This window comes from Ornithodoros turicata, chromosome 3 (assembly GCF_037126465.1).
Source record: "Ornithodoros turicata isolate Travis chromosome 3, ASM3712646v1, whole genome shotgun sequence".
NCBI classification, from domain to species: domain Eukaryota; kingdom Metazoa; phylum Arthropoda; class Arachnida; order Ixodida; family Argasidae; genus Ornithodoros; species Ornithodoros turicata.
Window position 1 is genome coordinate 3,474,409 of NC_088203.1, and position 27,625 is coordinate 3,502,033.

The 27,625-nt window shown below is 48.4% G+C and overlaps 1 protein-coding gene across 1 annotated transcript in view; it reads right to left on the bottom strand.

The window, feature by feature from the left end:
• LOC135387840 (uncharacterized) overlaps positions 1-25,902 on the bottom strand; it is a 29,873-nt gene extending 3,971 nt beyond the window's left edge. Inside the window, exons 1-13 of the mRNA XM_064616998.1 lie at positions 25,755-25,902; positions 23,472-23,530; positions 23,262-23,414; positions 21,924-22,055; positions 18,100-18,196; positions 15,409-15,610; positions 13,209-13,647; positions 11,177-11,573; positions 8,564-10,126; positions 7,157-7,484; positions 4,792-5,039; positions 2,094-2,241; positions 51-310 (exon numbers count right to left, since the gene is read on the bottom strand). Of these exons, the coding sequence (XP_064473068.1) occupies positions 51-310; positions 2,094-2,241; positions 4,792-5,039; positions 7,157-7,484; positions 8,564-10,126; positions 11,177-11,573; positions 13,209-13,647; positions 15,409-15,610; positions 18,100-18,196; positions 21,924-22,055; positions 23,262-23,414; positions 23,472-23,530; positions 25,755-25,819 (4,091 nt within the window). The 5' untranslated portion in view covers positions 25,820-25,902. The remainder of the gene's footprint in view (positions 1-50; positions 311-2,093; positions 2,242-4,791; positions 5,040-7,156; positions 7,485-8,563; positions 10,127-11,176; positions 11,574-13,208; positions 13,648-15,408; positions 15,611-18,099; positions 18,197-21,923; positions 22,056-23,261; positions 23,415-23,471; positions 23,531-25,754) is intronic.
• Positions 25,903-27,625: the final 1,723 nt, after the last annotated feature.

The window sequence follows — 27,625 nt, forward strand, 5'->3', positions numbered from 1 at the left end:
GTTAGCAAGGACAGCAACGTTTTTTTTTTTAGAAATATGATAATATGTACCGAGATACCACATCGTTATAAGGCGCAGCTTGAGTGCGCGGCGTCTCATCGTGCAAGTTTGTGGAATTGATGGAACTTCTCAAGCCAACAGCCTCAGCCCTGGTGATAGCTGCGTCGTATAGGACTTCCAGGTCTCCATTCCGTTCGACGGCGCTGTCACCTGCCGTCAGGCGACGCTGTTTCTGTCGCTTTGCTTGACGGCTCGCTTTGGTCGAAGACGTGTCTCCAATGGTTGTAAAGGAGTCTTTAGGGCTTAAATGCTGTAACGTTTAAAGCACAACGACTGAGAATAGCGGAAGATGGTTGACTATCGACGGGACTAGAGTCACTAAATAAGCTACGCTTCAGAGTATCGACACTGAGGCAAAAAGAGCCGTCATGTTGTTTCGGATGACCTCCAGCCCCACCTCTATTTTGGCAGTAGAAATAGATGAAGGTGAAGTTCAGCAGTGGAAGAAGACAACACTTCGAAGAGCGCTAAATGGATGGCGCTGGAGGTCATCCGAAACAACATGGCGGCTCAGTGTCGATACTCTGAAGTGTAGCTTATTTAGTGACTCTAGACGGGACCAGCTTGACAGCGGGAAAGCGCGTGACAGAGAACGACACGAGACGTACGCGCTTCTCACAACAATGATTATACACAGGGTGTCTTTTTTTCTTCGATACAGATTTTTCATAAAAAAAACTATAAGGGCTATAGATATCCTGTTTTCAGTTCCATCATCTCTGGGACGGCGGGCGTTCTTGGCCATCTGTCGCTCAACCGTCGAATGACTGATTACCTAAAAATCGTTAATTAACTTTTTAATTATAAAAGCTACGAAGTTGTCCCAATGAGAACATCTGTTCCTTTCGGTCACCTGATATCGTAGCCGTTTTCAGAACAAAAATCCGTTCCGTAGATCGTCCGCAAAAAAAAAAAAAAAAAATCGAAGGAACACCATTTTTTTCTTTATGTTGTTCATTGTGCATCTTCGGAGACCCACCTTTCCTTCACACCCAATGTGAGAGGAGGTTTTTAGAGTGCAGAAGGGAGTTAAATGATCTGAAGGGAGTGAGCAGACTCCAAAAGGGAAGTGATATGCGTTGCATAATGTAAAACCCCGAGGCTAGGGAACACGAAAGGACAGACACAACACGTCTCGGGGTTTTACATTATCCAGCTCGCTTGCTTCCTAGTCATTTTTTCATTGTGAAATATGTGGCAAGGAAATGACTTAAAGTAGAGTGTAGTGCCAAAGTGCTTGCCGCAGATGGCCTCGCTAGGTGGGCAACGTCACGAGTAACGCGAAATTTGCATGGGGTTGGGTCAGGGGTTAAGATCCACATCTTAATCCGTGACCGGACTCCATTGCAAATCCGAACCTATACGATAGAACACTCAGAAAGCGAAAAGCACTCTGGAGGACTGTAGTAACGTCGCCGTCAATGTACACTACCTATACCGGAATCAATGACAGCCTGCTTGACTGATTGGGTGCGGTAGATGTGGTAGCCTACGGGGCTCCCGGTAGTGAACCCTCGTTAATATGACCTACGATAATCTGACATACGCGCTTTACGACCATACTCTTGGGGAACAATGCTGTGGAACCCCTGTAAATCACCCCCGTTAATATGACAGTTCCAAATTATGACCAAAATTTTCCGGAACGACCATGGTCATAATAACGAGGGTTCACTGTATACTAAACCGTCTATTGTTTCGAACCGGACTATTCGAAGCGCACTGCGAAGTGAATCCGCTTACTGCAATGGGCCAGACGACGAAAGCCTGTGTGAAAATCCAGCTTGGGCTCTTTACACCAAAACTAAATGGTTGCGTGGGTGCCAATATTTGTTTGGCTGCTTGAATGCTTGTTCGTTTTAACACGGTGCTTCCACGCGCTTCCGCGGCTGCCGTTACTGTTTTCGCGCCACATTCGCTAATCGAATTCCCGCTTATATCGAATTTTTCTGGTTGCCCCGTTTACTTCTCTATAACGATGGTTTGCAGTATATGACCACATTACACCATACCCCTTTACAACCGGGTCTTACCAGAGGCTGAACAAATGCTGCCACAGGATGAGGTCCAACGTCAAGGACGTTGCCAGTGATCAGGTGAAGCCTTCCTCGATTGGCACGCTTCGACGTCACATTTCGCTTGCGCGGTACTGGTCTAGGTTCATCGGTCTTCTCTTCCATTCTGAAAAAAATTGAAGGCGTTTTCTAGATTGCGATGTGTGGAATGTGTTTCTATCAAAAGTACTGTCGCGTCCGTCCCAATGGATTCCGAAACTATGGCGCCCTTTTATGTCCTACACTCTTAGAAATGAACTGCACCGCATAGCACGCTCCTAGCCAACCATAGTCTCTAATGATACAGTTATCTGCCCTGATTTGTTGAAAACGGGAGGCGTACGCCTTTTTTGTGACAATCATGAACGGCATAAGTGTCACAGAAAAGGCGTAGTTAACTACTCGAAATAGTAGTTTAACTAGTAGTTGCCACTACATTTCTGTAAGTAGTTGATAACTACTTTTTAACTACAATCAGGTAGTTTAACCACATGTAGTTAACTACTGTCCATCACTGGGTATTACGCCCTCAGTTCAGTATCGAAGATGACGCCGAGAACCCGATGCGAATCAGCGGGTCGTTTCTGTGCAATTCGATGCAATGCACGACAAGAGCAGACGCCGGATGTGGAGAATATGGCGGGTTTCCTGTATGAAAATTTGAGAAAACGGCACACGGAGGAATTCAATCAGGGAGCGCCACTGGCGGGCCGGCGTCTGCAAGTCGCGGATCTGGCAAGTTGTTCAGTGATATCTTCCTTCGAAACACGGTCATTCCCTGATCGACCTCGCTGATATGGGCTTAGATACACTCTTAGAAATGAACTTCACCACATAGCACGCTCCTAGCCAACCGTCATCCCGGGTGACGACATTCTCGCCCTAGATTTGTTGAAAACGGGAGGCGGAGCCTATTTTGTGTCATTATGCACGGCACAGAAGAGGCTCCGCCTCCCGTTTTGAACAAATCAGGGGCGGGAACGTTGCCATTCGGGATGATGGTTGGCTAGGAGCGTGCTATGTGGTGAAGTTCATTTCTAAGAGTGTATCTAAGCCTATATCAGCGGGGTCGATCAGGGAATGACATCATGCAGAATCACCGACCCTCTCTTCCCACGAAAGATCTTCCCCGTGGTATGCAGACAATGCTCCATCGATTACGCACAGGATCTGCCTTCACGAACTCGCAACTGTGCAAGATGGGCTCCAGGGAGGACTCCAGTTGCGGACACTGTAATCATCCGGAGACAATTGCGCATATCCTGACAGAATGCCGTGCATACCATGCCATGCGGGAAACCCATCTTCCCCACGCCAGGCCTGGTATACTGACGGACGTCCTCTTCCCCGAAGGTTCTTGTGCGGAACGAGTTTCAAAAACTCGCGGCCTCGTGCGCTTTCTCCAAGCAACGGGCCTAGCGGAGAGACCACTCTAGTGCACCTCTCACCTACAGTGTGCTTCTGTCCCATCAGTACCGGTCATCCTGCTTCTACATCACTTTGAAGTCCTCAACTCCCCTTTCTCCCACCTTCTTTTCCTTTTTTTTTTTGGCTATAGTCGTGACGATGCCCACTTGAGTGCGGCCAACAACGGCAAGCTACCTCGACCCCCCCCCCCCCCCTTATTTCTAAGAGTGTAGTGCAATTCGCGATTTGCGTATTGTGGATTTCGAGATCTGGGATTTTGAACGCTGGGACACCGTGGCATATATCCTATGTCATTGGGCTCGTGGAATACTGGAATGTCGTTTCTCGGCTCGCGCAGGACGCGTTCGTAAAGGAGGCGGGAAGGTAACACCGTCCTCCGCCCGACGTCGTCACGTCACAACTCGCATGCATAATCGAAACTCGGCGTATTTACGAAGGATTTTTTAGTCAGTACATTGTGATGTGAACGCGAAGCGGACGAACTCTGAGCTCGGAGGCAACCGCCTGCGCTGCGATCCCATTGGTGTGCCTGGTCTACGTCAAGATGATGACACTATCGCTGGGGCTGCCCTAGGTGCAGAAGGAGTGTGCATCTTCATTTAATGTGTAAGCTGTTTTTCGGAAGTGAAATTTCGGTAACTATATTATGAAGCTGGTGCCAAACATTACTGCATCGATCTCTTACGCATTTTACCGAAAGCGTCAGTCCTTTCGATGAATTCACAGCTTCCATCAACCTTAATAATAACAGTTGAAAAAATATGGTCTCGGCCATGAGGAAATGGGCCAGGAACAAAATTGCCCCTTTAGTTTAACCCAAGGATTTTTTCCACATAACATTCCCCCAGTTCCCACAGGGGGCTTAATCGCTTCATCGTCGTTACGGTCGTTACAAGCTAACGAGTGGCGGAAAATTCAAAAAGGTGGGCACGTGACACATTGCGCGTGACGTGTACCACGGCCTTCACGTATTGCGCGAAGAGCGCCGTGCACGTGTTTTATCACGTGCCCACCTTTTTAAATTTCCCGCCCGGCTTTTTGAATTTCCCGCCACTCGTTAGCTTGTAACGACCGTAACGACGATGAAGCGATTAAGTCCCCAGGGTGACTGTATCGTGCTCGGAAATGATACCGAATCCCCCCCCCCTCCCCAGCGTTCTTATTAAGGTTGACGGGAGCTCTACTAGCTAGGGGTGTTCCGAGCAGCGTTAAATTCTGCAATTTCACGTGCGAGTGTCACGAAACTAACCTGTGTGACGTTGAGCGTGGCTTTGGAATTGGTTTCCCATAGACTTCCCCTTGCTCGAGGAATTCAGAACAGGAGACGCTATCCGGATTTGTGTGACTGGTACTGGCCTCGTTCAAGGTGGCCAAGATGGAACTTCTTTGGTGCTTCGAAGTTGTTTTCGAGCTGGAAGCGTTTTTCTTACGAGCGATAATAGGCGTCATGTGAGGATATCTGAGCCTGATGATTTCCTTCAAAGGCAGCGGAGATACCTATAAGGCAGAAAGCGAAATATCATGGCCCGGATATATCTCTCTCTATCCCATTCCCATTCGCAAGTAAAGAAGATACAACCACCCGGGAAAAACAATGCTCAAAAGGTGGGAGGGTGGTGGATTCAAATCCTACCCACGGCTGTGCTGAGGTTTGCTGCGTTTACGGGCGTAGTTTTCAAACGAAGTCGTCCCACGACGCACAGTATCCCCCAAAGAACTGTGGCTAAGAGCGGCGTCCCGACGCGGGTAACTCGAGAGAATACAGCAGGGAGGTACTGGAGGCAGAGAGAGAGGTTACTATGCGTCGTGGCGCAACTGGAGATTCGAAGCCCCTGAAAAAACCCGGAAATTTTGGAGGAAAAAAAAGTTTTCGTTCTTTTCCTCATCTCCGGAAAAGTAGCCCAAAATTTCCAGGCGACAAAATTCAAAAATGTAAATTTCCGTGCCTTTGATGCGTTCCAACCCGCCAACAGTGCCTTAGGTGCATCTAATCCGTCAACAACCACCAGCTTAGAGCTCCGTCTGGCCGCTCCAAGCAATCGCCATCGCGTTCACGTAATGTCGGAGTTCTGGTCGGAGTGGACGGGTTGTTCTAACCAGGTCCCCCAAGGTCGCCATTTTCCCATGTATTTGTTCCTATCCCGATGCGTGCAATGCCGGAGGCCGCCCTTAGATACCCCATTGTTACCAGACGTTGGCTTGCGTTTGATTGTAGCGCGCTAAAGATCCAGTTGAAGCACAGTCCAAGCCAGGCCAAGTCACCGAAGGAGAAACGGACGACTGCGCCTGCGGCGCCAGTGGCGGCGCCTGGTACGACAGGTACGCTATGTGATGCACGCAGCCCTGCACTAGATCCTTCCGATCGCTCAACACGTTTAAAAACGGGACCAAAACGTGAAACACGACACAGAAAGTTGTTATACGCGTTTTATTTGGACATATAGAGGCTAGATTCATTCGAGAAACAACAAAAACATTTTGCCGCTAAACTTAGCGCGCTGAAGTGATCCGGAACGGCAACAGTGGGGTATCTAGTGGCGGCCTTCTTCGTTGCATGCTTTTCCGAGGTGAGTTTGGGGGACCTGGTTCTAACGAAATTGCAAAATTCCCATATCGGAACCCCCTCCTGGGAACAAGGCTAACCGGAAGTCGCGCGTACGCTAGTAATAAATTGCGCTGTAATTTGCAAATTCCTTAGTGAGGTTAGGTTAGGATAGGCCAGTACATATTACACGCGCGGGGGGGGGTATCCCCCCCCCCGCAGTTGTTAGAGACTGTGCTCACTTCCGTCTAAGCCTCGTTCCCAGGGTTAGATCGGAGCGTGTCCAACGTGGGATATCTGGCTTACTCGTTGTTCTAATTACCTATCGCTGAGTAGACAGCAGTCTCATGGGATGCTCAGCTCTGCATGTATGCCTAGAAGATGAACACTACTAAAGCTTCTAGCTCATTGTATGCTGTGGTTTGGCCGGCAACGCTTCGACTCAGCAGTAACCACGTTTCTTTCCACTGAACGGTTGAAAAAGAACGTTTTTTTTTTCGAGCGATTCAAAATTTTCGGAAATTTTGCATCTCTAGGCGCAACCTCAGTGCAGTCAGACTGTGTCGGCATCCGACTGGAAAGTCCGGCCGGAAAACCCAGGGAAAACCTCAGTGTATACGATTCGAACCCCCTCCTCCCCTCGTCCTCAGCATGACTTTGAAGGCCAGCCCACTAACGAGCGATTGTTGTAAGTGAGAGCACGTACACTCGGTCATGCCGCTAATCTTACCCCCATTCATAAACTAGATACACACTCTTAAAAATGAACTTCACCACATAGCACTCTCCCAGCCAACCATCATTCCGAATGACAACGTTCTCGCCCCTGATTTATTGAAAACGTGAGGAGGAGCCTATTTTGTGCCGTGCATAATGGCACAAAATAGGCTCCTCCTCCCGTTTTCAGCAAATCAGGGGCGAGAACGTTGTCATTCGGGATGATGGTTGGCTAGGAGCGCGCTATGTGGTGAAGTTCATTTCTAAGAGTGCAGGGTAGCCGGAATCCGCCTACTGCGAACCGCCGCCGCTATAACGAACTATACTCGGATATTTCCACTGAAAGAATCCGTACCTGTATAAGTTCTTGGTCCAAAAGTGACTTTATGAAGCTGGGAGAAACATCACAGACACCCGCCATGTTCTTGGAGACAAATACTTCGGACGGTGGTGTGCTAGGGCGAGGGGAAAACTCCACTCCCGGCACAGGTCGGCAGTTCCTGGTGGGTGATGGTGAGCGAGTGCAGATCGCTTCGCTGCTGCGCCGTTGTTGCCGACGAAAATTGATGTCGTACTGGAGGATGTACTGGGTCTCGTTCAGTGCTACACCCGTGGGAATGGATGGACGGTTCTCGCTGGGTGTTGCCCTGGCGGATGGTCTTTGCAGGACATTCCTCTCGCGCCTATAGTCAAAGGAACGTTAGAGAAGGAGTGAGGAGGTTGACGTCACTCGGTGACGACGTTACGGGGATCGTTGTGCCATCGCAGCAGATCGTTGTTCAAAAAACGTCGTGCAGCGATTTCTTTCCTTTTTTTTTCTTTTTTGCGTGCTAACTCCTCGGATAGCTTGATTATTGGAGTGAGCTCTCCATCAATCGCAAGAGTCACTTCCTTGCTCCTTTAAAGGAGTACAGAGGGCCATCAAAAAAAAAAAAAAAAAAGAATCAGGTTAAGACGTCTGATGAAAGTGTGTGTGTCATTTTACCGAATAGCACGAAAGGTTTTGATGTGTGCAATTTGCTTCCCAGAAAAAAAAACTCACATAAACATGGCTCCCCGCGTTCACCCTTAACTCGCCACTCCAGGTATAACGAGGAGGAGAAGGTATGATGCCACGTCACCGATGACGTTATAAGGAGAACTCGTTCTGGTTCGCCGGTCTGTGGGGGTCAGCGCCTTGTCCCTTTGCCGCCGTAAACCAGTTTTGCCAGTTCTCCCGGAGAATTGGGGATAGAAGGAGCGGCCGAATCATTACCGAGGCCACGAGAAAGGCTTTTTCAGAACACCGAACAGCCGAGTAGCAGACAACATTTCTCTAGACCAATCAGCGAGCGTTCTCCTTATACCGTCAGCGCGAGGTTCCAAGCAGATCACCGGCTGGTACTGCTCTTCGCCACCGTTGCGCACGGTCGCTTTTTGCGGCGTATTTTCAATAAGTTCAAGCGGCGTAAGTTCAATTTCTGCGATAATTATGACTCTGCGGAGTGAATTACTTCGCATGGTGCATCTTACTGGCCTACTGGCAACAGTTTTATAGGAAGAAAACAGGGTGTTAAAAATTACTTCTGTGCTACTTTAAGGCGACAGTCCAGGCGCAGGCCTAAACCAAAAATACGGACAGGGTGGCTTCGAGGACATTCCTATCAAAGATTGCTAATCTATTACAGCGCAATCACGTGTACGAAATTTCAGAGTGATAAGCTTGCGTGCAATTTCTACAGACGTACTTTTATGGCCACCACACATAAAAGAGTAGTGCTACCTGTAATGCTCGTTACCCATCATGGCCACCTTGATCTTTGTCAGCGCCTCAGTGATGTCATGACTCCCAGACGAAGTACTACCCGTCCTAACAGCATCCTGTATCTCCTTCGCCAGGTCTTCGTCGGCATCCGTTTTATCGCTCTTCCTTTCCGTCCTCTGCGTCGTCGAGGAACTTGGAACGTGGTCACTTGCTCCAGTATCCACTTCCTCCTTCAAAGGCTTCGAAGATTTCCTCTTCAGGGCCTGGATAGCTTCACCGAATGTCGCGGCGATATCCCGTCGGGACCGTGCAAGTTTCAATGAGGATTTGTTCAAAGCAGTGGAAGAGCTACGAAGAAGTCTCCTGGATCCTGGACGTCCCGCGCGGCCTTTGGCAGACGTCGTGGGGGAGACCGGCATCGGTGAGAAACGTCTAAGACTTAGAGACGACGCCCTGCCGACGCCCGCGTCAACGGACGGGTTCGAAATTCTCGAACCGAGAAGTATGCGCGAAGTATGAACGTCGGGACGGACGTCATCCTGTTCTATGGACGTGAGGGGATGGCCCTCCTCCACTTTTGGTAGTCTGGAAATGGAGCCTGTAAGTCGAAAAGGACCAGCACGTAATAATGACTTCTGTTGACGTAATGGCTTCTGTTGGCCCCGTGCGTTGCCCACGTTGCGGCGGAAGTCCTTGTCTGGTACAGCGGTCTGTGCTGAGCTCAATGTCGTTTTGGCGGTAACTGGCGTTTTTGAACTCTTGCCCTTAGCGGAGTCTAAGGACTCTGGAGGTTCTGGAGATTTGCGTGCTCTCGTGCGGACATCTTGAACCGCGCCTAGATTGCGTTCAATTTTAGAGGAACACTCAGGACGTTGCGTGGACTCTTCGTCGACTGTTGCCATCGTTGGTAGCTGTACTACAGCCCCTCGTCTTCCTGTACGTCGCGATGCACTGTCTTCCCGTTTGACCCCTCCTCCATCGGCCAGCGGCGAAGTCAGCCGAAGAAGTCTTCGCACGTCGTCCTGCTGCTCAACTCCAGACGCCGAACTTCTCAATGGGCCACGTCGCTTTTCAGAATCTTTGACGGTGGGTATCTCAGGCTTTGAGGGACAACTAGGACTCTCAGGAAGGATTGTTTGCTTTGCTTTGTTCCCTATGTCTGGGACAAGTACCTCTGGCTCACGTGCTGTCTCAGGTTTCACAGTCTTCGCAGAAATAACCTTCGATGACTTACGTCCAGTACCTGCACTTTTCTCAGCTACAGTTTCCTGTTCCGCAACGTTTACAGGTGCAGTAGCGGTCTGTATAGGGTCACATGACCCATTTTTGTCTGTGGCACCTCCAACAGTTCTGCCCTCCGTGGTCCCGCCACGATTTTCTGTCGGCAGTTGAGGAGCGGTACGAACAGACGACTGCGCTGTAACAGGATCAACTTCTCTAACATTCTCAGTAGACTGCCCGTCTGCGATTTCTTCTTCGTGCACAACTTCCAGGTAATGTTCAGCAGAATATGGGTCGTTTGACAAAGAAGGCAGAAGGTTCAAGTCGAACTCCACGTCCAGTGGTGAAAACCGGCAAAACCTGGCGAAGAGAAGAGATAGAAAAAAAAATGACAAGAATGGTTTATTTTGGCACATTAAGAATGTTTGATCGATCTGGTGAAAAGTATGTTGATGACCCTAACAGTGAGCACCAATGCGTTGACCGGGTAATACGTGGCGCATGCTATCAATTTAAACTGAGCTATTCACTTTGTCGCTATGTACTTCGCTTGTCTTTATTACTTATACCATGGAAGAACTATTATTGTAATCGATTACTATTGTATTATTACGGTTCTACACTCTTCGAAATGAACTTCACCGCATAGCACGCTCCTAGCCAACCATCATCTCGAATGATATCGTTATCTGTCCTGATTTGTTAAAAACGGGAAGCGTACGCTATTTTTGTTACAATTGTGAACTGCATAAGTGTCGCAGAAAGGCGTATACGCCTCCCGTTTTCAACAAATCAGGGGAAAGAACGATGTCATTCGAGATGATGGTTGGCTAGGAGCCAAGGGAGCGACGCCTAGGAGCCAACGAGAGGCGGAGCCTATTTTGTGCTCATTATGTACGGCACAAAATAGGCTCCGCCTCTCGTTTCCGATAAATCGGGGGCGAGAACGTTGTCATTCGAGATGATGGTTGGCCAGGAGCATGCTATGTGGTGAAGTTCGTTTTTAAGAGTGTACTTTCTACTCCGCATTCGCGGCTTGCTAGCAAATGCGTTATACGTGCTACGAAAATGAATTCCGAAGTGTCCACACCCTTAAAAATGAACTTCACCACATAGCACTCTCCTAGCCAACCATCATCCCGAATGACAACGTTCTCGCCCCTGATTTGTTGAAAACGGGAGGAGGAGCCTATTTTGTGCCGTGCATAATGGCACAAAATAGGCTCCTCCTCCCGTTTTCAGCAAATCAGGGGCGAGAACGTTGTCATTCGGGATGGTGGTTGGCTAGGAGCGTGCTATGTGGTGAAGTTCATTTCTAAGAGTGCATTTGCTGATGCATCCAAATGTACCCCACCAATAAATAAAAAAAAAGAAAAAAGAAAAAAAAAAGAAAAATAATTTTGGTCTTACCGGAGTTTCCCGTCATCCAACGAATGGCTGCCCTGATGCACGCGGTTCTCTTCACTAAGCCTAGCTCTGAAAGATTTGCTTTGGATATCGGGTTTGGGCAGCACTTCGTGACTGGACGCTAGAGACAGGAATGAAAGCCCGACGGACTCGGATTCCGGGAGAGGATCTTCGGTGTCCACGAACGGAGTGCCGATACCCAGCGTGTTCTTCTCCCGCAGCGGTAGCGTCGGCGTCATCGTTAAATCCGCCTGGGTGCCCTCGTAGAGTTCTGGTTCAACGTGATCTCTCTGCAAGTCACTGGAAGGTAGACGACGAACGGTAGTGGTCTTCTTGGGCTCATCGGCCTGTGGTGGCGGCGCTGCTCTGGAGAGTTTCGTGGGAGGGGAGACGTCACCCACTGTAACAATAACACGCGACATGGTGTTTCTTATCAAACGCTCCCACACATGGTCACGCCATCCCTACACTCTTAAAAATGAACTTCACCACATAGCACGCTCCTAGCCAACCATCACCCCGAATGACAACGTTCTCGCCCTAGATTTGTTGAAAACGGGAGGAGGAGCCTATTTTGTGCCCATTATGCACGGCACAAAATAGGCTCCTCCTCCCGTTTTCAACAAATCAGGGGCGAGAACGTTGTCATTCGGGATGGTGGTTGGCTAGGAGCGTGCTATGTGGTGAAGTTCATTTTTAAGAGTGTACGGTTCGTCAGCCATGGAGGAAAAGGAGGAGTCGGTAAGAGACTGTGTATTCACACGAACGACATCCTCCACGGAAGATTCCAGCGGAATGAAAAGCAAAAACGCTGATCACAGTGACGAAGTTCCGACCCGTGTTATATTGAGCATTCACACGGTTCGGAATATCGGGAGTGGCCTTCTGCGCACTTAGCAGACGACACTTCGCAGACGACACCGTCAGCGTCTTTCCTGTCGTCTGCTAAACAATATCTTGTGACAGTGCCTCCTTTACTACATGCCTGTCACGTCACGTCGCACGCGTTTGCATAGTTCTCCGCCTGCAAAACGTTTCTCGGAGAGTTCGCATGCGGCGCCAGCTTCCACCCGGTCCCGCCTTCGCCCTCTGTCAAACAAGACGAGAAACACATCGTCTGGAACGGCAACTTTTTGGCGATGCATGTCGTCTGCTAAGTTGGACGGTGTGGAAGGCAGCGCCAAAGTGGCGGATTCGGCGTGTACGAGGGAGAGGACCTGGCAGCACAGGGGTGACACAAACCCGCCACTGTTGTAACTACCCTCAAGCGGGTGCTTTTGGAAAAACTGCCATCTCGTCCTGGTCGCACGTCATAGAAAATGTCATTTTGAGGTCATGTGACTTTGTTTAAATGTCGTTTTGCCGCTTACCGACATATTTCCGTCGTCATAAAGCCAAGAGATGAAAGTATCTTGCCAGCATAAACTATGCGGTGATTCTTCCGCAACATGGTAGCCCATTTTTCCTTGGTTTAGGTACATCGCATCGGCTCAGTAGGTCTTAACGCGCGGTCGTCATCAAATCTTTGGAAGTCGTCAACAATACGAGGCCTTATGTGTAAAACTGAGTTTTACTGCGGGATTATCGGATAAAAATAATTACCGTGATCGAAAGACATTGAAAACGTCGCGCAGAAACAACAACCGCGTCGTTCACAAACGGTTTGGACGCCGATCACGGGCGCCGCCATCTTTAAGGTCACGTGTGCCTTGACGTTTGCTGTGACGTGCGACCAGGACCTGTCCAGGATGCATTGCGTTCGCCCAGCACGCTTTCGTCTACGGAGCAATACAGTGCATGCCACCCCTGTGCCTGGGTTTGGCGTTCACTTTACAGGCATTATGTATACAGGAGGCGCTGCTTGTGACTGTCGCAGGATATGCCTCACGGTTAGCAGTGTACGTGAACACTGGACGTTGAGGTCTCGCGCTCAGAAAGCTATGGCGTTTTTCGCGTCTTCCGTATCTCCGTAACATTAAGTTACGTTCCCGGAGAGGTAACTACTCGTCGTAACTAGGTACAGACTGACGCATACCATGTTGCGAACGATGTTCCGTGCCCTTGTCAAGTACACACGAAAACTTTTCCGTCTGCGTAACTTCAACCGCACCTTTCTTGCTCTCACTTTGTCGCCTCTTCTCTTCGACTTTCTTCGGACGCTTTTCAGCTTTGTCCGCACTTTTATCGACGGCTTCTTTAGCTTTCGTCTCAACCTTAACGACGACTTCTTCCGAGCTCGTGATGCTGTTCAGCAAAGACGCGCCGAGTATCTTCTTTGCGAGCATCAAAGGAATCGGATCGTCCGCTCCCGGTGGGTTTTCCGCGTCTCCTCTGCACACTTTCACTTCCGTTAGGTCTTCCTCAGTCGATGAAGAAATCACATCCCTGAAGTAGGTAGGAGAGAACGAAGCACCACGTGGTTGATCACGAACAGCCTTTGGCGTAGCCAGGAAACCAGGTGTAGGTCTGGAGGCCTGAAATTGAAGTGGAGAACGCTTTATTGCGCCAGCGTAGTGCAGACGTTGATTACGTCAGCTATATACAGCCAAGATCAGCTTTGTGTAACTCGCTGAATCTGCAGTGTTAAAACAGAACTTCACAACGTAGCACGCTCCTAGCCAACCATCATTCCGAATATTATCATTTTGTGTCCTGATTTCTTCAAAACAGGGGGGAGGCGCCTCTCTGGGACAAGATAATGTGTCCCAGATAGGCGCCACCTCCCATTTTCAACAAATCAATACACATTACATTCGGAATTATGGTTGGCTATGAGCGTGCTATGTTGTGAAGTTCTGTTTTAACAGTGTGCAGTTCGGGTACCTGGTGAGGGGTAAGATTCCAGTCCTACCGACCCATGTGTGTTTGTAGGTGTGGGTGTGTTCATATGCACAGGTGCAGGACAAGTGATAAAAATATATTTGCCAGACGTGTGCGATAAGGTAAGAACTGGGCGCTGCCTCTTCTTGAACTGCGATCGTTGAAGAAAATAACGTTACTCTGAAACCGAAACGATAACAGCCTCCGTCCGTGAGACGACGTGTGACGTGCGACGAAACAGACATCCGGTTTCACAGCAAACACGCTCTGCAGCAACCACTGTGCCGATTATCGCTTCTAATTTGAGGAGAGAGCGGGTCGTATACGCCTTTTTGTGGCAATTCAAACTGCCACAAAAAGGCGTACGCCTTCCATTTTCAACAAATCAGGAAAGCGAAAGCACTGCGACTGGTTCCGAGTGTACTTAATCGAGGAACGGACCGGAAGTATTCGTGGCACCGGAAGTTGTGGCAGGGTCTTGTTTACCCGAGAATGTCATGTACATCCAGGCTGTCACAGCTAACGTAAGACGGCTAACTGCGTTCATCTTCGTATCAGGTTATTGTATATGAGCGAGACCTAGACTCCGTAAATGCTCCCGATATATATTACGCAATAGAAGAGTCAGGCGTTTACTCCGAAACGTCGAGTGTTATTTTTCCGACACTTTTTACCCTTAGTATCCTATAATTGACCAGTCCCTTTTGATGTTTTTTTTTTCTTCCCCGCATGCAGTTCCGGATTCAGTTGTCTTCACTATACGCTTGCTATCGCCTAGGAGAAAAGTGGGGATGACTACGACCGTGACAGATACGTACAGCTCGAAGCACAGTTAAGTTGACCGCGCCTCCGACCTGCGGAGCGGGAAGAGCGCCACCCTAACGGCGGTTACGAGAAATAAAGGGAAAGATTTTTCGACTGTCCCATTTGTGCTGCGGGGGTGTCCGCCTTGCCCTGAGCTGTTAAGTAGGCATTGCATTTACCATTGCATCCTTGCGATATCGGCCTGCACACACCTCTTACATAATCGCCGCAAAACCGAACAAACGTGGCGATGATAACAGCTGACGGTAATGCGATGCCGAGTCAACAGCTCATGGCAAGGCGGACACCCCCGCATCACAAATGGGACAGTCGAAAACTTTCCCTTTATTTCTCGTAACCGCCGTTAGGGTGGCGCTCTTCCCGCTCCGCAGGTCGGAGGCGCGTTCAAGTTAACTCTGCTTCGAGCTGTATAGTTTACGGTTACAGGTGGAACCAGTTTGCAGGTCCAGGACTCTGTATTCACCTATTTAGTACAAACACATAACTAACATTATATTAACGTGTATTAACGATTTACATAAGAGTCACGTGCCCTTTCAGACAGGAAATAAACAGCTCACTACATAGACTGGATAGGAGTTGCATTTTACCGCGGACACACTTTCTCGGCTATGAGACGCCTGTGCGGATCGTAAAAATTGCCGATAAATGCCGGAAAGGTTGGTATTTTGCAACTTGATGGCGTTGCTCCCGGTGTATGAGCGCTTTGCGACAGCTTCTGCTGATCCCTGTTGACTCTCCGGTTCGCCGCTTGGCTCTCTTCGGACTCCGGGCTCCTGATGGTGGAAGAGCCTGAAACATCAGTTTTCACTGCTTCAGAAAACACCTGGATAGATCGACTGTTCGTCAGGACAGTCCAGACCGCGCACACTCTAAGAAAAAAGGGTGTCTTCTATGGTTCCCACCTAGCTCAACACGCGTATGGGGTGTAAGGGTGTAAAAGGGTGGTAAAAGCAATGATCATATATCCAAATTGCTACAAAAAGGCGTACGCCCCCCTCGCTCACCGAATCAGAAAGTAGTAACCCTATCGTTCGTGGCAGAGGGTGAGGTAGCAGGTAGTTTAATTAAAACATCCCTTGGGGCTTGTTGGTGACAGACTTTCATAACGTAAAAGCGCTAAAAACAGGACGAACACAAGACACTCACAACATCATATGAAAATGGTAGCATGTAGAGGTATGCAACCGTTTAGGCGCAACATATGCGACAAATATTACCTCCTGAAAGGTATAACTGCTCCACCTTTTTTTTTTCTGAGAGTGCAGTATTGCAAAAGGATACCGAAAGGTGGTGTGGCGGGATGGAATACCGCTAGAATACCGGAAGGGGTGGGGGGTGGGGATGGGGGGGGCTTCAGGAGCTCCTCCTGTATGATGCGAAGCCTAGAGCAAAGCGGTGTGTGAATTAGGACAAACAGGAATTTAACCCGAAAGGTGTAAACATGAAGGACGGAAAGAGGGAAGCCCTACCGCGCCGAGAAGTAAAGCCGAGATGGCGGGGGGGGGGGGGGCACTCCACTGACGTCACCGTTCGCCTTCCGGTTTCGGCTGTATACATCTCTATATGGGGACACCAACGCATGGTTTCGGAATAGGGGTCACTAAATAGGGGTACAGAGTATCGCATTCCTTTTCCTCGCCGAAGCCGCCCTTCGGTGTTTGCGATTGGACCGATCGTGTCACGTGGTTTCTCCTTCCAAGAAGGCGCCGTCCATGTTGAGTCCACTCTCTCCAAAACCAGATTCCTCGGCTGCGTGCGAACTCGCTCGATTGCGCGCTGTTCTCTGGCGGCGAAGTGGGAAGTTGGGGTCCCGTTGCTAGGCGACGCAGCCGCGCCGGACCCAAGATGGCGGCCTCGCTCGCCGGCGTGGCTAAGTGGCGCTACTCTGCTCCCTATTTGGTGACTCTAGGAATACTTGGAGAGGTGTGGTGAGAATGCGCCGAAGTGGATTGTGTGCCCTCATTGGATTATTCAGGTAACGTGACCCCCCGCGTTGCTTCAAAGAGGGTACAGCTCATCTCGCATCCTTACGTCCACCCACGTCACTTGCCCAAAGCTTCTCTTCTGTCGAAGAGGAGCCGTTGGGGCCCCTCCTTTGCTTCTCTGAGTGTAAAGCGTTTACTGTACAACCGCCAACGCTCCGCGAATCTCTCCACCATGTTATGTACGCTAGGGAACACAGCCACACGCATTCATTGCTTATTTTGTTGCCAGTGTAGTCCATAGCAGGGTTGCGGAATGGGGTCTCCCATTCCGTTCCAAGTCCGTTCCAAGGAATGGAGATTTGCGATAATTCAATTCCTTTCAATTCCTCGGAATGAAAAAGGTATGGTCAGTTCCCACTCCTGAAATGGCTCGGCAACCCAATTCCATTCAGTTAATTCCCTCAATAAAAGAGAGAGAGAGAGAGATTATGGCTTTAATGGCACAAAGGCAACAAAGGCCATAGAGCGCCAAAACTACGGTGAGTGTGAGAGAGATGCTTATGGGAGAGATGAGAGTGGGATGCGAGAGTGTGTGGTAGTTAAAAGCTATCTACAGGTATGAGCGATGAGATGGACCAGGATAAGAAAGAGAGGAGGGTGAACAGGCTAACGTGCTTGGCGGACGATAACAAGTGAGTATCTACAAGTGTGAGCGATGAGGGGATCCAGGATGAGATGTTTACATGAGGAGTTCAGTGATATTGGATAAAAGCGGAGCAATACTTAACATCTACATCTGACTATGTAGTCCACACATGGTCAAAAATTGGATGACATTATCAAACGGCACAAGAGGAGTGTCACCTCAATAAAAGAAAAGGACCGGTGACCATACTGGCAAGTCCAGCAGTGCTAGAGGAGATTGACATTACCGAGCACGGAAAAAGCACAAAGACGAGGTTATTTCTCTCTTGACCGCGTGCAGCAGATGCGGTGCAAAGGGTGCGAGGGCAGAAACCAGCACGTTGAAACCAAAACTGCCTCCGGGGCAGCCAGACCATTCCATTCCCATTCCTAGGACAGTTTCCGCCATTCCATTCCGCTAAATCTGGAATCATTTCGGAATCATTCCCACTCCGGAGTGGGAACTCCGTAACCCTGGTTCATAGTCGTGGCTGAGGCAACAAAACAATGAAACGTCCGTCTACACGTTTTAACGGCTCAGCTATGGTACTACCTTTCAGACGAATCTTCCGGGAACTGATCGCATACTGACGGATAACTGCAGCCGTTCGACTTCTTGTTCGACTTCGACCGAGAGAACTTCCCCCGAGTCCGCTTCTTAAAGCTTACCTTTGGTAAATGTACGTGCCACCCAGTATGAAGATGATGAACAGGAGGAACACCGTAGGAACTACAGCCACCAGCGTTCGCAGCATGGGTGGCCGAGCTGAAAAAAATGCGAAGGCTGTTGTACGAAGGCCTTGACGAAACTTTACGGATCACGGGAAACTGCCTCATTTTTCCGCGGTGCGAGTGAAAGTGAAACTCCTTCGCGGGAACGCTCGAGCGGTACTGAGAGTACCGCGATGACGTAGCATATGTCGTACATATACTGAACATAATGACAGTTTTCATCAGCTGCTGTTCTTCGGGTTTTACTACCGCAGTGATTCGCTATACCAGCCCTCTCGTTCACCCACCAGGGGGAATGCACGCGCTCGTTCCTCTCTGCCACCAGGGCGGCGCAGCGCAGAAAAATGTAAGGTTTCGTCCAGGCCTGTAACACATACACTCTTAAAAATGAACTTCACCACATAGCACGCTCCTAGCCAACCACCATCCCGAATAACAACGTTCTCGCCCCTGATTTGCTGAAAACGGGAGGAGGAGCCTATTTTGTGCCGTGCATAATGAACACAAAACAGGCTCCACCTCCCGTTTTCAACAAATCTAGGGCGAGGACGTTGTCATTCGGGGTGATGGTTGGCTAGGAGCATGCTCTGTGGTGAAGTTCATTTTTAAGAGTGTACTTCACAAGACGCTATGTGAACAAGTGCAGCGAGTGAGGCCATCTCGTATAGGCCATCCATAATGGGATGAAAACGATGAACGGAGCCGTAAAGCAGCAGGCTAGCAGTTTACGTTGACAACCGCATAGCACGCTCCTAGCCAAGAGCTAGCTGGCTAAGAGCGTGCTATGCGGTGAAGTTCATTTTTAAGAGTGACAGAAGGATGCTTAATGTTTTTAGTTTACCAGCAAAATTCACGTGAAACAGCTCAGGTTGACGTCTGGTGGGAATTACTGCATGGAGACCCCCTGATTCCCTCTAAAAACAGAGCTTCGCCGCATAGCACGCTCCTAGCCAACCACCATCCCGAATAACAACGTTCTCGCCCCTGATTTGCTGAAAACGGGAGGAGGAGCCTATTTTGTGCCGTGCATAATGAACACAAAACAGGCTCCACCTCCCGTTTTCAACAAATCTAGGGCGAGGACGTTGTCATTCGGGGTGATGGTTGGCTAGGAGCATGCTCTGTGGTGAAGTTCATTTTTAAGAGTGTACTTCACAAGACGCTATGTGAACAAGTGCAGCGAGTGAGGCCATCTCGTATAGGCCATCCATAATGGGATGAAAACGATGAACGGAGCCGTAAAGCAGCAGGCTAGCAGTTTACGTTGACAACCGCATAGCACGCTCCTAGCCAAGAGCTAGCTGGCTAAGAGCGTGCTATGCGGTGAAGTTCATTTTTAAGAGTGACAGAAGGATGCTTAATGTTTTTAGTTTACCAGCAAAATTCACGTGAAACAGCTCAGGTTGACGTCTGGTGGGAATTACTGCATGGAGACCCCCTGATTCCCTCTAAAAACAGAGCTTCGCCGCATAGCACGCTCCTAGCCAACCACCATCCCGAATAACAACGTTCTCGCCCCTGATTTGCTGAAAACGGGAGGAGGAGCCTATTTTGTGCCGTGCATAATGAACACAAAACAGGCTCCACCTCCCGTTTTCAACAAATCTAGGGCGAGGACGTTGTCATTCGGGGTGATGGTTGGCTAGGAGCATGCTCTGTGGTGAAGTTCATTTTTAAGAGTGTACTTCACAAGACGCTATGTGAACAAGTGCAGCGAGTGAGGCCATCTCGTATAGGCCATCCATAATGGGATGAAAACGATGAACGGAGCCGTAAAGCAGCAGGCTAGCAGTTTACGTTGACAACCGCATAGCACGCTCCTAGCCAACCATCATCTCGAATGTGATATCGTTATCTGCCCTGATTTGCTGAAAGCAGGAGGCGTACGTCTTTTCTGTGGCACTTATGCTGATCATAGTTGTCACACACACAAATAAAACAGCGTAACCCTCTCGGTTTTCAACAAACGGGGACAGATAACGATATCATTTGAGATGATGATTGGCTAAGAGGGTGCTATATGCGGTGAAGTTCATTTTTAAGAGCGACAGAGGATGCTTAATGTTTTTAATTTGCCAGCAAAATTCAGGTGAAACAGCTCAGGTTGACGTCTGGTGGGAAATAAGTTACTCCCTGGAGCCCGCCCTGATGCACTGATGCACAGAGCTTCACCGCATAGCACGCCCCTAGCCAACAATCACCCCGATTGACATCTTTCCCTCCCTACACTCTTAAAAATGAACTTCACCACATAGCACGTGCATAATGGCACAGAATAGGCTCCGCCTCCCGTTTTCAACAAATCAGGGGCGAGAACGTTGTCATTCGGGATGACGGTTGGCTAGGACCGTGCTATGTGGAGAAGTTCATTTCTAAGAGTGTAGATTTGATGAAAACGGGGGGGGGGGGGGGCTACGCCATTTTTGTTGGAATTATGAACTGCATAATGCAACAAAAATGGCGTACGCTCCCGGTTTTCAGCAAATCAGGGGTAAGAACGATATCAATCGGGATGATGGTTGGCTATGAGCGTGCTATGCTCGGTGAAGTTCTAATGTGTGAAAGGGTCCAGGCGTACCTGAACCTGAACCAATAGACCAATGAACCAATGATTGAACCAATCCCCTCTGTATGTTTACATGTTCCCCTCTGACAGCATGACAAACCTTTATAAAAGCAGAGGCTTTGACAAATACAAATCTCGTTGTAGTGGAGCAAAGCTGTCCCGTTTACTCGTGTCTTGCACGTTCGTTCCTTCATAGAGCTACGTACCAACAGGCCCACTCAGCCATTCTAATCAATAGACGACTTCATAAAATCCCAGAGAGCTTAGCGCCGCATTGCACTATGGGAACTTGCTGATAACAAAGGAGGAGAAGGTCTCCAAAATGTCTCGGTTCCTTCTCTCGCGGCCGATTGTCCACGAGGAGTCAAAGTCAGAGATCACGAAACGTGAAGGACATTCATACCAGTAATCTCCCAGGATGCAACGCGCGCGCAAGGAACACATGGATTTTCTGAAATCTTATATTCACCAACTATAGGATGAGCCGACAGGGCGGCAGCTGCCCCTTCGGCTACGTAGCAGACACGCAGCCAATTGCGCTTTCGTTTCAGACCCAGGGTTGTCGCAATGTATTTTTGCCGCCGTACTTGCCGTGCGATTGGGACAAAAATTGTGACGTCAGAGTACTGATGGCTAAGGCTATGAATATTAAGGCGCTAAAGTATTGCTATTTACCAACTACACTCTTAAAAATGAACTTCACCGCATAGCACGCTCCTAACCAACCATCATCTCGAATGATATCGTTATCTGCCCTGATTTGTTGAAAACGGGAGGCGTACGCCTTTTTGTGACAATTATGAACAGCATAAGTGTCACAAAAAGGCGTACGCCTCCCGTTTTCAACAAATCAGGGCAGATAACGATATCATTCCAGATGATGGTTGGCTAGGAACGTGCTATGCGGTGAAGTTCATTTTTAAGAGTGTAGTGGAGCAAAGCTGTCCCGTTTACTCGTGTCTTGCCCGTTCGTTCCTTCATAGAGCTACGTACCAACAGGCGCACTCAGCCATTCTAATCAATAGACGACTTCATAAAATCCCAGAGAGCTTAGCGCCGCATTGCACTATGGGAACTTGCTGATAACAAAGGAGGAGAAGGTCTCTGTTTCGGTTCCTTCTTGTTATTTACCAATTAGAATGTACCCGAAAAGTGGTAATTTCAAAAGCCCGCGCAAGGGATGCGTGGCACTTACCGGCCACGCACTGCATGTCATCTCTGAGAATGAAAGGCAGTGAACAGTAGCAGAGATAGTCGACGCATTTGAGGTTCTCGCTTCCCCGGACGCATTCCTCGTCGTACGTGCATGCTTCGTAGATGGCCTTGGCTGCATGATTTGTAAAAAGTTGCTTACTCTGCGTACATCGTAAACTACGGTCACCATAGAGACACCGCTGTGGTCGCTCTGTGGACCAATTGTACCTATGCATGAGTGCTGAAATCTCCAACTAGAAGCACTCGGTACCTGGTACACAGGCACGATGTCCGTCACGAAAAAGGACATGCCTAAGTAGCAGGTAAGTACCGCACGACCTACTAGATTATAACGACCATGTCATAATCGGCAACCCTTATGAGGAGCCCGTCCGCACGATCCGCTAGGAGCGCTACTCACCGGCCCGAGAGATCTACATCATGATTGGACAATGGAAATTTGAATTTTGAAAGCGCAGGAGCGGAAGACGGCAGAAGCGTAGCAGACGACAGCAACAGCGGCTATGAAAACGCATAGAATGATGATGATATTCAACTTTAGAAAGAAGCATCTCCCGTGGGACATCCACCGCTTGTACAAAAATACTAAGGTAAGCTGAAGTACAAAGTATTGCAGAAATTGAGGAAGCAATAACCGAACCGATGAGTAGCGCCACCGCTAGCTTCCAAATGCGGCGCTGGGAAGGGGTGCCTATGTGACATGGTCGTTATAATCTAGTAGGTCGTGGCAAGCACTATGCCACTGAATTGCCTGGTCCCTTCGCTTACTTCTTTTACATATGGGAGTTTCGAATAACTAGTCCCTGAAGTCCATTCAGGGTGACGGCGTTATATGAACAGAAGCAAATACATTGAATATCCTATCATTCCGTTGAGCAAGCTAACATTTAAATGTAACATTTTAGTGGTACTTCGTATAGTACCCAGAACCATTATTTGACTGGCACAATATGACTCGCGTTCTGCAAAGCAGTCAGGATATGGCTAGAAACTAGAGACGCGGGCAGCAATGGAACAGCACAGTGTCACGTCATATGGTTCCTCCGCATCAATCACAACTGCACTCTTAAAAATGAACTTCACCACATAGCACGCTCCTAGCCAACCATCACCCCGAATGAACGTTTTCGCCCCTGATTTGTTGAAAACGGAAGGAGGAGCCTGTTTTGTGCCGTGCATAATGGGCACAAAATTGGCTCCTCCTCCCGTTTTCAACAAATCAGGGGCGAAAACGTTCATTCGGGGTGATGGTTGGCTAGGAGCGTGCTATGTGGTGAAGTTCATTTCTAAGAGTGTGGTCCTTGCCGGGCATACAAACCTTTGAGGCAGGTCGGGATTCCAGTGCTGTCTCTTATGCGAAGCGGGTTCTTCGTGGAACAGTTGCAACGCGAGCCGACGCAAGCGAGACCACGGCCTATGAAGCAGTCATCGTCTTTTTCGCACAACGAACCATAGCCGCGCTTATTGAGATCTGCATAGAGGTGTAGTCTTATTAGAACACGTGCAACGTTCAGTCGTGAGGAGTTACCGATTTCTTCTCCAGAGGGGACCTGGGGTGGATAGTTGGCAGCCGTGTCCAATTGGTCCCTGGGTATATTGCAGAACAAAGTTAGTGTACTGTTGGGCACAGAAGACTAACTGACCCAATTGGTCCCTGGGCATATTGCAGGACAAAGTTTCAGTGTTCTACTGGGCACAGAAGCGTAACTGATCCAATTGGTCCCTGGGTATATTGCGGGACAAAGTTTAAGTGTTCTACTGGGCACAGAAGCCTAACTGATCAAAGCGGTCCCTGAGTACATTGCGGGACAAAGTTTGAGTGTTCTACTGGGCACAGAAGCCTAACTGATCTAATTGATCCCTGGGCATATAGCGGGACAAAGTTTCAGTGTTCTACTGGGCACAGAAGCCTAACTGATCTAATTGGTCCCTGGGCATATAGCGGGACAAAGTTTCAGTGTTCTACTGGGCACAGAAGCCTAACTGATCTAATTGATCCCTGGGTATACTGTAGGACAAGGTTTCAGTGTTCTACTGGGCACAGAAGCCTAACTGATCTAATTGGTCCCTGGGTATATTGCGGGACAAAGTTTCAGCGTTCTACTGGGCACAGAAGCCTAACTGATCTGCTAGCTGCATGTCCCCCTATCGTCATGAAAGATAGAAAGTATACGCGTACGCGCCTACGCGGAGGAAGTGAACACTGCCTGCTTCATCAGGTCAGCAGAAATTTTTACGGGAATCTCTTGCTAGCAGAATGCAGAGAAATTAGCGTGTGAAGATTCGCCAGGTACAGGTTGATAAAGAGGCCGCGCGTTGATGTAATCCCAGCACACCTCCGCAACTGTTGCTGATATGGTGGATCAAGATTCTCCAAAGTCACACGAAATACGAAAGCCAGATAATACCTCAGGCGCTCTCAGCATGTTTAGCAGTTTAACGACATGGTACAGTGCTGAACAAAATTTTACGGAACATGCTCCGGCAAATTCGTTCCTCACAGTCACACGCTAGCAGCGAATGGTACCCTTGTAACTTGCAAACAGGTTGACTGGGTTACCTATAAGCACATGTCTACACTCTTAAAAATGAACTTCACCGCATAGCACGCTCCTAACCAACCATCATCTCGAATGATATCGTTATCTGCCCTGATTTGTTGAAATCGAGAGGCGTACGCCTTTTTGTGACACTTATGCTGTTCATAATTGTCACAGAAATGGCGTACGCCTCCCGTTTTCAACAAATCAGGGCAGATAACGATATCATTCGAGACGATGGTTGGTTAGGAGCGTGCTATGCGGTGAAGTTCATTTTTAAGGGGGGAAGTCCGTACAATCCCATTCGTTGCTAGTGTGCCTCTCTTGGGGAAGGAATGCGCTGGAAAGTATTCCGCAAACTCTTGTCCAGTACTGTGCACTAGAGGTATACGGGAGGATGTATGATGGTGCGTGATCGAGTCAACAACCTACCCTTACTATAGTATACTCTTGAAAATCAACTTCACCACATAGCACGCTCCTAGCCAACCATCATCGACAACGTTCTCGCCCCTGATTTATGAAAAAAAAGGGGAGGCGGAGCCTATTCTGCGCCGTGCATAATAGGCACAAAATCACACACTCTTAAAAATGAACTTCACCTCATAGCACGCTCCTAGCCAACCATTATCTCGAATGATATCGTTATCTGCGCTGATTTGTTGAAAACGGGGGGCGTACGCCATTTCTGTGACACTTATGCTGTTCATAATTGTCACAGAAAAGGCGTACGCCCCGTGTTTTCAACAAATCAGGGCAGATAACGATATCATTCGAGACAATGGTTGGCTAGGAGCGTGCTATGAGGTAAAGTTCATTTTTAAGAGTGCACACGACAACGTTGTCATTCGGGATGATGGTTGGCTAGGAGCGTGCTGTGTGGTGAAGTTCATTTTTAAGAGTGTACGTGACGAACCAGAGCCCCGCTAGCATTAATGAATCATTCGGATTTCGTGTCACCAGACAACATACAGGGTGTGTGCAGGAAAACGTAACCCGCAGTTTTACACGTAACTCGTTGTCTCCTTACCCGAGGAACTTCCGGTGACGCGTATTTATGTAGGTAGACAACAATGCGTGTTAAGTTTTTCTGCACACACCCTGTACAACTGCGACCGTGGAATATCAATTCGTTCAGCAAGTGACACACCCGGACAGGACAAATGAGGTCCTGTCTCACGGCCATACACCCCGCACATCCAGTTCATAGTCAACAAGTATGGATATGGATACGGAACGATTTTTAGAGCGGTAGATTTACAGACACTTACTGAATAGCGAGAGCGAAAACAGGAAGGACAAGGACCACTGTCGCTGGGAGGAGGTCCGTCCTCATGATTCAATGGAAGCCTCGCTAGAGCAGATCCTCTTCAGCCTGAGCAGCGATCGCAATGCCGTTCGGCGAAGGTGCGCACGCGGGCAAAAGGGCTACTTTGTCTCCTTCGCCGTGACAGTAATAATTTACTTGATTTTCGAGAGTAAGTAGCGTGTTCTGGCTTGCATGCAGAAAGGTTGGTGTAGATTAGTGGTATATGATAGGTAACGTGATAGGAGAAAATCAGTTTATTTGCGGAAAATTTGAGTTTGATGACACTACCCATCAAACTAAACACGAACATACGAGGGTTTAAAAAAAATAAAAACATTGCTCAAGATGGGACATCGACATGGAACCCAGAAGAAGAAGAAGAAGAAGAAGCCTGATTCCCTCTTCTTCTTGCTGCCTGATTCCAGTGCCAACAAATATCGGTGTACCGTTATTCCGACAAGCCTCAACCCCCTCCTCCTCCTCCTCCTCCTCTCATATATGGCTAGCGTTCAGGAAAATCCACGCCTATGACCCTCATCTGGTACTGGCCAATCGCCCTTAGTGGATAACGGCCATTTCCCCGAGGATGAAGAAGAAGAAATATCGGTGCACGCAAAGCATATTTCCATGAACAAAAATTACGATACAGTATGAGCACCTAAAAGACTAATTAGCTTTCCAGTGTCCTGTCAGTTTCCTAGAAAAACTTGACAACCGTCCAACCGTCAACCGTCCATTCAGCTTCTACACTACAAGATTCTTGGACCTTAGCCTAGTCCTCAGCAACAAGACAAGACAATGAAAGCCTTCTGTGCATTCTTGAAGAATGGCGGCATATCCAGCCGCTACTCAAGAACAACAAGTTGTAAACAAGGCTGTATGAAACTCATGCAACTTAGCCCCACCCACCATAGTGTGGTACTCTCACCCACACTCACCCACATATATTGTGGTAAATAGTTAGCTCTCCTTTTTTCGCACATTGTGCCCTATGTATGTCGCAAGATTTTATGTCACTCGATATATCACTGTTGACGGTTCGATTCAATGTATTTTCATGAATGCACACGAACTACGTACCTGGGACTCGTAGAACAGAACGTTAAATGCAGCCTCCACTCAGTGACATTCATTTACTCCCGTGCATTTATTCCTGAACGGAACTAATTTTTGAGGCTTGGCAATGTATATACAGGGTGCCCACGCTAAGTGTGAACAGATTTTTTAAAAAAATATATAACACTTTTTCCAAGATGAAATCAATTGCAATATAGCATATGCTAAAGGGCACTCCCTAGCAGGGCATTAGCAAATTCCAAAGGCAATGTCTTAATTAACTTTCATTAATAAACTTTTTAATTATAAAAGCTACAAAGTTGTCCCAATGAGAACATCTGTTCCTTTCGGTCACCTGATATCGTAGCCGTTTTCAGAACAAAAATCCGTTCGATAGATCGACCGCAAAAAATTCATGAATTTTTGCATTATTTTTTTTTCATTTTTTCATTTTTTTTTCTTTATTTTGTTCATTGCGCTTCTTAGAACACGCGTCTTTCTTTCACCCCCAATGTGAGAGGGAGAAAGAGCACACTATCGCCTCTCGCGTCCTGGAAAAAGATTAAAAGAAAACAGAAAATGCAACCCAAGATAAGGCCAGTTCCGATAGAGTCACCCGATACATTTGTTTTTGTTTTGTTTCCGCAAGTTAAAGCTCATCTTGGACGCATGAGGCGGCACTGTGCTCCTCCCCCTCTCCCGTTGGGGATGAAGGAAATACGCGTCTTCTAAGAAGCGCAATGAACAAAATAAAGAAAAAAATGGCGTTCCTTCACG